We start from the raw sequence: 13574 nt of genomic DNA, 5'->3' as shown, positions 1-13574 counted from the left end.
TAACCACCTGAGCCACCATGTGCCCCATGCTTTTTTTTTTTTTTTTCTAATAATTTTTGTGTATATATTTATGACAGATTTTACTCTATAGTTTTCTGGCAGATAAGTTCTCCTTATCTGGTTTTCATAACAGGATAATTCTGGCCTTATAGAATAACTTGGGAAATCTTTCCACCTCCTCTGTTACTGAAAGTGTGTGGAGGAATGGCATTATTTTGTTAATGTTTGATAGAGTTTACTCTTGAAGTCACAGGGAATGGGTGGGCTGCTTTTTTATAGAAAGTTTTTAAATTAATAATTCAGTCACTTTTTTTGTTTTTAGGTCTATTTAGATTTTCTATTCCTCTTCTAGTCAGTGTTAATAAATTCTAGTCAGTGTTAATAAATTATCTAGAAAGTTATCCATTTATCTAAGTTCTCTTAATTGTTGATGTATACAGAGCTCATAATACTGTTTTTTTATCCTTCTTGGTTTTATTAGGGTTGGTAGTCATATTCCTTCTGCAGTTATTGATTTTGGTAATTTGTGGATTATCTTTTTTTGAAGTTAAAGAGTTGTCATGTTGCTGATCTATTCTTAGGATCAACTTTTAGTTTTATTCATTTTTTTTCTGTTGTGTTTCATTCATTTCTGCTATAATCTTAATTTTTTTCTGCTTGCTTTCTGTTTGATTTTCTTTTTTTCTGATTTCTTAAGGAGAAAACTTAGGTTTTTTTTTAACTTGGTTATTGATGTAACAGTTTATTGTTTTATGATATAGACATTAAATGCCTATTAATTTTTCTTTAAGCACTCCTTTAACTTCATTTCAGAAATTCACAAATATTGTTGTTCTTATTTACTTTACAGTATTTTGTAATTTTCCTTATGTTTTCTTCTCTGGCCCTTGTGTTATTTAGAAACACTGGGTTGTTTAACTTCCAGATACTTGAAAATTTCATGGATTTCTTTTTGTTGCTGTTTTCTGATTTAATTTCACTATAGTCTAGAACATAGATTTAATAATTTAATCCCTTTAAATTTATTAACCTTTGTGTTATGGTCTATCATATGGTCTATTTGAGAGACTGTTCCATATGTGCTTCAGTGGTTTTTCTTTTAATTAAGGTTGAATGGGCTGATATTGTTGTATACTCATCTATAGACACAGTGACTTCCTATCTATTTATTTTATCAATTATTGAGAGTGGAGTATTGAAATATTCAGGTTTTACTGTTAGTTGCTTATTCTTTAAATCCTGTCAGTTTTTGCTTCTTGTATTTTGAAGGTCTGTGGTTAGATGCATATGCATATGTAATTAATTGGTAACAGCTTCCTAAAGTATTGACCCCATTATCACTATTAAGTGTCTTTTTTTCTCTCTGTAATACTCACTTTTAAAAAAAGATTTTATTATTTATTTGAGAGAGAGAGAGAGCATGAGTAGGGAGAAAGGAGGAAGAGGGAGAGAGAGAGAGGATCTTAAGCAGACTCCCTCCTGAGCATGGAGCCCAACATGTGGCTGGATCCCAGGACCCTGAGATCATGACCTGAGCCAAAATTAAGAGTCCGATGCCTCACCAACTGTGCCAAGCAGATACAATATATACGCCTCCTGCTTGCCCCCCATCTCTTTCTAAATAAAGAAATAAATATTTAAATTGGTCATTTGCTAATTATTGTCTCTTTCTTTTGTGTATTTTGTACCTCTGATCCTCTATTACTACCTCCTATATTTTAAATGTGTATTCTAGTGTACCATTCTTTTTTCTCCAATACTTACACCATATACTTTTTCAATGGTGACTATATAGGGATTGTATTATTATGCATCTGAATTTATCACACTCTAACTTAGATATATTTTAACTTAATTTTTATGAATTATAGAAAATTTGTTCTAACATATTTTATTCTCTACCTCATTCTGTTCATATAGATTACATCTCCATGAATAATTACCCAACAATAGTCTTACTTATTACTCTCTGCCTTTTAAAGAACTTAAGAGAAATGGGAAACAATACATTTATAGTCTTTCATATTAACCCACATCTTGTTCATATCCAGTTCTCTTCATTTTTTACTGTTGGTTTGAATTAATATCTGATGGACTTACTTTAGTATTTCTCATAAGGCACTTTGTTAGCAATGAATCTCTCTTGTTTACCTGAGATTGTTTATCTCAGATTTCATTTTAATATTTGGAATTTAATTTTTCTGGATATAGTGTGTTTGCCTTGACAGTTCATTATTTACTTTCCTATATTTTTTTCATCTCTTCTGGTATTTGAATGTAATTTCTCACTCCTTCTTTTTTTCCCCCTTAGGGTCTTTTTCCCCCAAGTTTTTATTTAAATTCCAGTTAGTTAAGATACAGGGTAATATTAGTTCAGGTGTAAAATTTAGTGATTCACACTTACATACGACAGCTGGTGCTCATCACAAGTTGTGCCTCCTTAATCCCATCACCTATTTAACTCAATCCCGTCACCTCCACTCTGGTAACCATTAGTATGTTTTCTACAGTTAAGAGTATGTTTCTTGCTTTGCTTCTTTTTCCTCCCATGATCATTTGTTTCTTAAATTCCACTTATGAGTGAAATCATATGGGATTTGTCTTTCTCTGACTTATCTCACTTAGCATAGTACTCTCTAGCTCTATCCATGCCATTGCAAATGGCAAAATTTCATTCTTTTTTGATGGCTGAGTAATATTCCTGTGTGTGTGTGTGTGTGTGTGTGTGTGTGTGTTTATCAGTCTTCTTTATCCATTCATCAGTCAGTGAACATTTGGGCTCTTTCCTTAATTTGGATATTGTTGATACTCTGCCTTCTGAACTCCATTATTTTACATAAAAGTCAACTTTAAAATGTATTGATTTTCTCCTATATATAATGATTTTTTTTTACTGCTTTCAAGAATTTCTCTGCTTCTTTAGCTTTCACCAATTTCTCTATATTAAATCTCAGTATTTGTGTGTTAATATTCATCCTATTTGGGCATGGTTGAGCTATTTGAATGTTATGTGTTAATGCTGTTTATCAATTTTAGGATTCTTCAGCCATTGTTTCCTCAAATATTTTTCTCTGTTCTCTCCTTCGGGGTCTTGTGTTAAATTTGTATCAGTATGTTTGATGTTGTTCTCAGGTCTCTGAGGCTTTTTTAATTTTTTCAAAAATTTTTTCAGATTGGATAATTTCTATTGATATGTCCTCCATTTTTTAAAAAGATCCTTTCTTCTTTCTCTTTTTTTTTTCTTTTCCCTTCCCTTCCTGTCCCCTTTCTTTCTTTTCCTTTCCTTTCTATTTGTTAGCATGAGCAGGGAGAGGGACAGAGAGGGAGGGAGAGGAAGACAGAAAGAATCTCAGGCAGACTCCAGAATTGAGCGTGGAGATCAATGCAGGGCTTGATCTCATGACTTAGAGGTCATGATCTGAACTGAAACAGTCACTTAACCAACTGCTCTACCCAGATGCCCTGATAAGTTTCTTAAATATGAGTGAAATAATATAGCACTTTTCCTTCTCTGTCTTATTTCACTTATCATAATACCCTCTATGTCCATCCATATTGTCCAAATATATGCTCTCATTCTTTTTCCTGGCCACGTAATATTCAAGTGTGTTTCTTATCAATTAATCTGTTGATTGACACTTACGTTGCTTTCATGTTTTGGCTCTTGTAAATAATGCTGCAGTAAACGTAGAGGTGCATATATCCTTTTGAGTTAGTGTTTTTGTTTCCTCTGGGAAAATACCCAATAGTGAAATTATTGGATCATATAGTATTTCAATTTTTAATTTTTTGAGGAATCTCCATAGTATTGTCCACAGTAGCTACACCAGTTTTGCATTCCCACGAATAGCACATGAGTGTTCTTTTTGTCTACATCCTTTCCAATACTTGTTTCTTATGTTTTTGTTACATTTTGACAGGTAGGAGGTGACATCTTATTGTGGCTTTTGATTTGCAGTTCCCTGATGAGTGAGGTTGAGCATTTTTATGTATCTGTTAGCCATCTAGATATCTTCTTTGGAGAAATGTCTATACATGTCTTTTGTCCACTTTTAATTGAATTATTCATTGTGTGTGTGTGTCTTGTATAAGTTATTTATATATTTTGGATACAAACCCTTTATTGGATATGTCATTTGCAAATATATTTTCCCATTCCTTAGGTCTCATTTTAGTTGTGCTGTTTCCTTTGCTGTGCATAAGCTTTTTATTTTGATGTTGTCCCTATAGTTTACTTTTGTATTTATTTCCCTTGCTTCAGGAGAAAGTTAGAAAAATGTTGCTACAGCAAATGTCAGAAAAATTACTGCCAGTGCTCTCTTCTAGGATTTTCATGGTTTCTGGTTTTATTATTTTATTTTTATTTTTATTTTTCCCCACTCTGGGCAGAATTTTATTCACACATGCTTTATGTAATCTGTACACAGGACATAACTTACAGGACAATAAATCTGAAATCAAATGTACATATTGATACTTGCTTCTGAGATATGATTTGGACACCCATTTAGAAGGAAAATGTCATTTCTCTACTCGATACTACATTTAAGGAAGTAAATGATCTGTAAATCTTCCATCACCCACTGGGTTATGTACTCTCAGCTTCATCCATGACAACGTCAACACCAGGTCATCTTTGAACCAGCCCTCTGCTCTTCTACAAATACCAGGTTTTCATGCCTCCCAGGGCTCCAATCTTCATACATGAATAATTCTTGATGTCCCCTTGTGGGTTCCTGGGTTAAAACGCCCACCGTCTATTGCTTTTCTCTCCAAAAGTTACTCACTGTTTTACCTCTTTTTTTTTTTTTTAATTTATTTATTTTCAGCATAACAGAATTCATTGTTTTTGCACCACACCCAGTGCTCCATGCAATACGTGCCCTCCATAAAACCCAACACCTGGCTCCCCCAACCTCCCACCCCTGCCCCTTCAAAATCCTCAGATTGTTTTTGAGTCTATAGTCTCTCATGGTTCATCTCCCCTTCCAATTTCTCTGAACTCCCTTCTCCATCTCCATTTGTCCTCCATGTTATTTGTTATGCGCCACAAATAAGTGAAACCATATGATAATTAACTCTCTCTGCTTGACTTATTTCACTCAGCATAATCTCTTCCAGTCCCCTCTATGTTGATACAAAAGTTGGATATTCATCCTTTCTGATGAAGGCATAATACTCCATAGTGTATATGGACCACATCTTCCTTATCAGTCGTCCGTTGAAGGGCATCTTGGTTCTTTCCACAGTTTGGCGACTGTGGCCATTGCTGCTATAAACATTGGGGTACAGATGGCCCTTCTTTTCACTACATCTGTATCTTTGGGGTAAATACCCAGTAGTACAATTGCAGGGTTATATAGAACTCTATTTTTAATTTTTTTTAAAGATTTTATTTATTTATTTATTCGACAGAGATCACAAGCAGGCAGAGGGGCAGGCAGAGAGAGAGGAGGAAGCAGGCTCCCTGCCGAGCAGAGAGCCCGATGCTGGGCTTGATCCCAGGACCCTGAGATCATGACCTGAGCCAAAGGCAGCGGCTTAACCCACTGAGCCACCAGGTGCCCCTCTATTTTTAATTTCTTAAGGAATATCCACACTGTTTTCCAACGTGGCTGCATCAACTTGCATTCCCACCAACAGTGTAAGAGGGTTCCCCTTTCTCCACATCCTCTCCAACACACGTTGTTTCCTGTCTTGTTAATTTTGGCCATTCTGACTGGTGTAAGGTAGTATCTCAATGTGGTTTTAATCTGAATCTCCCTGATGGCTAGTGATGATGAACATTTTTTCATGTGTCTGATAGCCATTTGTATGTCTTCATTGGAGAAGTGTCTGTTCGTGTGTTCTGCCCATTTTTTGACATGATTATTTGTTTTGTGTGTGTTAAGTTTGAGAAGTTCTTTATAGATCCTGGATATCAACCTTTTGTGTGTACTGTCATTTACAAATATCTTCTCCCATTCCATGGGTTGCCTCTTTGTTTTGTTGACTGTTTCCTTTGCTGTGCAGAAGCTTTTGATCTTGATGAAGTCCCAAAAGTTCACTTTCGCTTTTGTTTCCTTTGCCTTTGGAGACATATCTTGAAAGAAGTTGCTGTGGCTTGTATCGAAGAGGTTACTGCCTATATTCTCCTCTAAGATTCTGATGGATTCCTGTCTCATGTTGAGGCCTTTTATCCATTTCGAGTTTATCTTTGTGTACGGTGTAAGAGAATGGTCGAGTTTCATTCTTCTACATATAGCTGTCCAATTTTCCCAGCACCATTTATTGAAGAGACTGTCTTTTTTCCTGCTTTTATTTTTAGGTCTTTAATCTATTTTGAATTTATTTTTGTGTTTGGTATTAAAAAATAATCCTTCAGGGGCACCTGGGTGGCTCGGTGGGTTAAGCCTCTGCCTTCGGCTCAGGTTATGATCTCAGGGTCCTGGGATGGAGCCCCACATCGGGCTCTCTGCTCAGCAGAGAGCCTGCTTCCCCTCATCTTTGACATCTTTCTCTGTGTCAAATAAATAAATAAATAAATCTTCAAAAAAAAGAAAAAAAGTAATCCTTCATTCTTTTTTTTTTTTTAAGATTTTATTTATTTATTTGAGAGAGAGACAGGGAGAGAGAGCATGAGTGAGGAGAAGGGCAGAGAGAGAAGCAGACTCCCCGTGGAGCTGGGAGCCCGATGCGGGACTCGATCCCGGAACTCTGAGATCATGACCTGAGCCGAAGGCAGTCGTCCAACCAACTGAGCCACCCAGGCGTCCCTAATCCTTCATTCTTTTGCTTGTAGCTGTCCAGTTTTCCCAGTACCATACATTGAAAATACTGTCTTTTCCTCATTGTATAGTCTTGCCTCCTTTATCATAGATTAATTGACCATATAAGTATGTTTATTCCTGGGCTGTATATTTGGTTCCATTAATCTTTGTGAATATTTCTGTGTGAGTACATATTGTTTTGATAACTACAGCTTTATCGCATACCTTGAAATCTGGTATTGTGAATCCTACAACTTTATTCTTCTTTCTCAGGATTGCTTTGGTTTTGGGGGGTTTCTGTAATCTGTACAAATACTGTTATTCTTTGTTCTAGTTATGTGAAAATGTTTTTGGTATTTTGATAGGAATTGTATTGAATCTGTAGATTGCTTCAGGTAATATGGACATTTTAACAATATTAATTCTTCCAATCTGTGAGCATAAACTATCTTTCTCTGTGTTTGTGTTGTCTTAAATGTCTTTCATCAGTGTTTTACAGTTTTCAGAATACAGGTCTTACACCTCCATGGTTGTTTACTCATAGGTATTTTATTCTTCTTGGTGCAGTTTGAGTGTGTGTGTATAATACATATATAATTTTCTTTGTTATCTAAACTAGTTTTTTATCTTCTGTTTCTAGTATCATGCAAAATCAGTAACATATCATTACAATGTAAGGAAATCCACTATGTGTACTTTTTTAACGCTTTTCTCGTAATAAGTGAATGTTATCTAATAAACTTTAGTGCTCTCTTCCTCATTTTTGACACATAACACAGTTTTACTGAGTTTTCTTTATATATTTATTTTTCCCCAAAGCCCGGTCCTATTCATGCTCTTTCAAATTATTTAATCTGAATTAAAACAGTGTTGTGTTTGTCATTTTCATGTTAATTACTTTATTGGTATCTTTTTCTCTGTCAGTAATAGTTTTCACAAATTCACACAGAAATGGAATTATAAGTTTTGTTTTTCATTTTTCTTAGTTCTTTAGATACTTTGAAAATATCTGAATTCTGCCAGCAATAATTTATCTAAAATAAAACATGTTACTGCATTAGAACTTTACAATTAAATTTAAAATACTGGTCTTGAAAGTCTCAGAATGTTCGTGGTTCTGGCCTGCCATGTATTATATGAACATGAACGTGCCAGGTGAACATATTTTAGGGAGTCCCTAGAATATTATATTCCCAGTTTTATAAATAGGTAAGGTGTTTTTATTTTGTTTGTACCTGTATTCAAGAGGAATACTTGTGCAGCTAATGATTTGCTGTGTTTTGATAATTTTTTTCACAATGATTAATTGTGGGAGTTTTTGTTATTACATGTTAAGATCCCAACTTGTAGGTGGAGTTTGCTTTTTAAAAGACAACCTGCAGGGGGTCTGGGTGGCTCAGTTGGTTAAGAGTCTGTCTTTGTCCCAGGGGTCCTGGGAACAAGTCCTGAATTGGGCTCCCTGCTCAGCAGGGAGCCTGCTTCTCTCTCTTCCACTCTTTTTGCTTGTGTTTCCTCTCTCGCTGTATCTCTCTCTTTCAAATATATAAGTAAAATTTAAAAAAAAAGAAAAAGACAATCTGCAGACTAAATAAATGGGCATAAAATACTGCTTTAAAAGTTCTATTTAAGACTTAGAATATGATAAAACAAATTTCAATTTATTGGTCTCATTCCAAAAGAGAAGCAGAGACACATCTGCCATAGCACTAATGTTGTTTGAGATTTTATTTTTAATTTGACAAATTTAAATTCAGTGCTCTTCATCCAACATACCCACCATTTAGCCTTTCTTGTATAACATAAAATTTGAAAAACTATATATAGCTCACTACCAGTTTTAAAAATATGTAACCTGAAATCATTCCAGAATATTTTAAGACAAATTTGGCAAAGAGTTTATTTTGTAAAATAGCATGGAACTCTGTGTAGGTTTTAAAATAATTTTAGAATTAGTTACAGATAATTTAATGTTTGTCATTCTTTCTTGGGGGCAAATATTTTAAATCTTAAGACAGGCAGAGTACCACAGTGCTGAACACATACTATTATGCAGTTTTCATTGTTTCCAGTTAAGTTATTGTGCCCTACTATGTAGCTAGATTTATTCTAGTATCCAGATCTCAATTTCAGAGATTCTAATTTTAATATTATGAACTATATTTGGTCAGGACATTTTGAGTATTCAAACTTAAAAGAACCTATCTTGTAGTATCTACTCAGTATCACCATTCATAGTTCAAATGGTTACTTATATTCCATATATATGTGTGCATATGTATAAATATATAGTCTGATCCAGTTTGTAATTCGCTTGGTATTTTAACTGTCACTGGAAGATAACCTGAATGTAAAATTACAGTATGATCCTGCTTCTGCATGGGCATATCCAGAAAAATGCAGGAAAAAAAAAGACTTGAAGGAAGTATTAGTTGTGTTAATAGTTGTTATTGGGAGTGGCAGGGCTTTGACTAGTTTTGATATTTCTTCTTTATGTATTTTCTAATTTATCTTTTGCGATGTATCAGTACCTCTCATTTTGGCAAGTTTTGATTTTTCTTCATATATAAATATTACCTGCTTAGGAAAATATTTTTAGGACTGGTTTTGATTTTTCTTTACATATTGTCTAACTTATATGCAGTGAGGTATTCTTACTTCTCTATTTAGAAAAAATGTATTTTCAGTTTGCTTAAAAATAATTTAGCTCTCATAACAATGTCTATAATGTTTATACTTACAAGTGCTAGTAGAATTGCAAACTCAAAACTGTAAATCATAGAAACCTATTTTGCATTAGTTGGCATCTCAAGAGTAAATGTTAATAAATACTCCAATACTCAGTATACTTGAAAAAATCATTTCACAAAGTATTTTATAACCACATTAAAATGGTTTTATCTCATAATTTTTGTTCATGAATTAATCTCTGATATATAAATAAAAGAAAAAAGTATAAAAAAAGGCAAGGAATTTTACTTTTACTCCTGATATTTATGAGTGCTTATTTTTCATCAAGTATATTTTATTTTAAAATAACATATTATACCTAACAATCACCAGCGGAAAATAACAAAATGCATCTTGGGTCTTACTCCCAGAGATTCTGCTTAAGAAGGTCTGAATTAGAAACCAAGAATCTATGGTTTATATGTGCACCCACATGATTTTGGTGCAGGTGATCCAACAGATGATAATAGATTATTCTTTTCCTCTCTTATTCCTCAGCTAGATCTATGGTCTCCAAGGTATAATGACTACATCCCCAGCAATTGTACAGTACAACCCATTAGGATGAAGGAAAAGGAAGTTAGAATTTCTATTTATATCTCCATTTCATTTTCTTAAGTTCTATTTCTGTATGTTTCATAATGTATATAATTACTGATATAGTAGTATGTATTATTTCTGTATGTTTTATGATGTATATAATTCTTGATATGTAGTATAATAAATACAAATGTAAACATTTTTCAAAATTACTTTTAAACAGCATATAAATTGTTTAGCACATTGGTCTCTGGTATTGTCACTTTTTTGATGCTGTATTAAATGTTTTATATTTCAAAATTAGATGATAGATCCCTTATTATCAAGTGACAACTGTATTTTTATATGTGTGCTTATCTGCCCCCTTTGTCCTTGTTACCAGGTAATGCTTTTCCTTGGACTATCAGCTTGCATCATTTCAGCATGTATACCCTTTTTGATAAACAAGTGACACTTTGCCTAGTGGAACCAATGGGTTGTACCTCTACTCTAGCTGTTACATCTCAGAAACTACTCACTACAGGACCTGATACAAGGCATTCATTTGTCGTCTGTCTCCATGTTGACCTAGAGTCACTTCAGATAAAATGCTCAAACCCTCAGGTTAGTATAGTTGATTTATGAAAGGAAATTTAAAATAATGTGATTTAAGGACAATTGTGAATTTTATAAAGGTTTCTCTTCTGTTTAGTGTCCTAAATAATTTTTCACAGAGCCATCAAGATCAGAATGGTTAGATTAAGAATTGCTTTGAAGCTTTCTCAAGTTTTGTAACTTAAACTCTTCTGAAAATGTAATGGTGGCAGCATAAATGCATCTTCTGGCTGAAAGAATGAAATCAGTTGCAGGTATAAAGTGTTTAAACACTGAAGGACTGCTTTATTATCAACCTGGAAGAGTCTTTTAACATGATCAAATACAATTTCAACAAGATTCTTACTCAGAACTTCTTCTGCTCTATACATAATATTTTTAAAAAGCACTGTTTACTACTTAAGAAATATATTTTACTAATCTCATAACATTTCAGTTGGTATGGGCCAAGGGTGTTGAATTCTGTAGTGTTACAATGTAATATGAATTCCAGTCTCCCAGATTTATACAAATTATTGTGTATAGTTAACTTGTTTCTTTAACCTTAAGCAGACTGTGGTATACTTTCTACATAGATTTGTCAGTGTTGAATACCACTGAAATTATATTTTAAAAAAATTATTTTTAGATAGGTATTCGATCTGACAGGTCAATATTGATAAATCTGTGTTTATCTCAGCATTAGTGGTTATAAGCCATTAATTAAGCTCATTTTTAGACTGCATTTTTTTAAAGTGGGTTCAAATATTATTTCATATTTTATACAGCCTCCTTACTGATATCATCCTTCTTTCTCCTCTTCTTCCTGCCTGGTTAATGGAGGATTAAAGGGACCTAATGGCTGCCAGATTTCTAAATATCATGTGAACTTGTACAGTATAAACTCTAATTAGACTATGAAAATTTTCGACATATAATCTTCTAAAATAACTACTAAAAATAAAATGTAAAAATACAAAGAGATATGGCTAAGAGATATATTAAAATGGAATACCAAAAATATTCAAATGATCTTAAAAAAAGTCAAGAAATGGTAACAGAGTTTGAAAACTGGATAGAAACAGAAATGAAATTTTATCATTTGCAATGACGTAAATGGAGCTATAGTCTGTTATGCTAAGTGAAATAAGTAAGTCAGAGAAAGATAAATACCATATGATTTTACTTATATGTGGAATTTAAGGAACAAAGCAGGTGAACATAGGGGAAGGGGGTGGGAAGAGGGAGGCAAACCATAAAAGACTCTTAACTATAGAGAACAAACTGAGGATTAATGGAGTATAGGCATGCAGGGCATGGGCTAAATGGGTGATGGGTTTTAAGGGGGGTACTTGTTGTGAGGAGCCCTAAGTGTTATATGTAAGTGATGAATCACTGAATTCTGCTGAAACCAGTATTACCCTGTATGTAAAAAAATTAGTATTTAAATAAAAACTTGTAACATAAATAAATAAATAAAATAAAATGATAGAGCTGAGCTATTCTCACCAACAGTGTTAAATGTTAATGATGTTAACTAGGAGTGTTTAGATCATGAGTTAGCAAACAAAAGCCTGCAGGCCAAAAACCCAGTTTTTATATTTTGTCTGAAGTTGCTGTTATGCAGAATTAAGCAGCAGCCCCAGAAAACAGTATGGCTCACAAAGCCTAGAATATTTACTATCTGACCCTTTACCAGAAACTTTGCTGAACTCTGGTCCAGCTATTCCTATTAAAAGGCAGAGATTTATAGAGTAAGACTCCACTGTATATTGCTTCAAAGAGAAGCACTTGAAACATAAAGAAACAGATATAAATAAATGCATAGGAACAGTATACCATACAGACAGTGTAAGATGGCTGGACTTGCTTATTTTAATATCAAATAAACTAAAGAAAAGGGGTATTTTTTTTTAAAGATTGTATTTATTTGACAGAGAGACCAAAATAGGCAGAGAGGCAGGTGGCAAGGGGGGTAGAGTTGAGGGGTGGTTGGGTGGGGGTGTACAAAATTTCAGCTCCCTGCTGAGCAGAGAGCCTGACGCTGGGCTTGATCCCAGGACTCTGAGATCCTGAACCTGAGCTGAAGGCAGAGGCTTAACCTACTGAACCACCCAGGTGCCCCAAGGAAAAGGGTATTACCAGAGATAAATAATGACATAAAACAAAAATGGGTGGAATTAAAGAAAAAACAGATGATTCTATTCAGTACTGCGTAGTAGGAACTTTTTTTCACAATCTCAGCAGTTTTAAAGCAACTAGAAGAAAAATAAATACCACACGCAGTAGGGGAGTTTATAACACCTTTCTCAGCAATTGATAAAGCAACCAGATAAAAGTAAATAATTGGAGATCTAGAAGAATGAAAAATACTACACACTCATCTTGATCTAATTGACATTTATGGAACACTGTATCTAACAAGCGTGGACTAGATGTTTTTTCAGATGTACATTGTCTCATTTTGTTTACAAGAGCAAAATAAAGTATATTATCTAATTATAATCAAAATGTATTAAAAATCAGTAATAAACTGTAGAAAAACTGTATACATCTAGAAAATAAAGATGCTTCTAAATAATCTATGAACCAAAGACAAAATCACTTGGACGTAAGAAAATATTTTGGTTGAATGACCAAAAAAAGTGGACATAGTAAAGTAGTCTTCAGAGGAAAAACATAATTTTCAATATTTACATTAGAAAGGAAAAAAGATCTTAAGTCATTCGCTTAAGGGTCCTCTCTAGAAAGCTAAAAAAGAACAAGATAAACCCGAAAGAAGTAAAAGGCCAAAAATAATAAAGATAAGAGCAGAGAAGACTAGTACAATAAAAAAAGAGAGAAAGATAAAATACAAATTACCCACTTGGGAATGAAGAAGGAGGTTTATCACACAGATCCTATAGACTTTTAAAAAAAAATAGAATATGAACAACTTTATGCCAGCAAGTGTAACAATTTAGATGAAATAGAAATTTTTACTGT

At 33.7% G+C, this 13574-nt stretch overlaps 1 protein-coding gene across 7 annotated transcripts in view; it reads left to right on the top strand.

Annotated features, from left to right (window-relative positions):
• The window catches only part of VPS13B (vacuolar protein sorting 13 homolog B), a 770530-nt gene that overhangs the window by 389532 nt on the left and 367424 nt on the right, over positions 1 to 13574 (top strand). For all 7 annotated transcript variants that reach the window (XM_044245211.1, XM_044245212.1, XM_044245209.1 and 4 more), the window contains exon 24: positions 10399 to 10619. In XM_044245211.1, coding sequence (XP_044101146.1) covers positions 10399 to 10619 — 221 coding nt within the window. The remainder of the gene's footprint in view (positions 1 to 10398; positions 10620 to 13574) is intronic.

The sequence above is a fragment of the Neovison vison genome, chromosome 4 (genome assembly GCF_020171115.1).
Source record: "Neovison vison isolate M4711 chromosome 4, ASM_NN_V1, whole genome shotgun sequence".
In the NCBI taxonomy this organism is placed as follows: domain Eukaryota; kingdom Metazoa; phylum Chordata; class Mammalia; order Carnivora; family Mustelidae; genus Neogale; species Neogale vison.
This window is presented reverse-complemented; position numbering and strand designations above follow the sequence as displayed.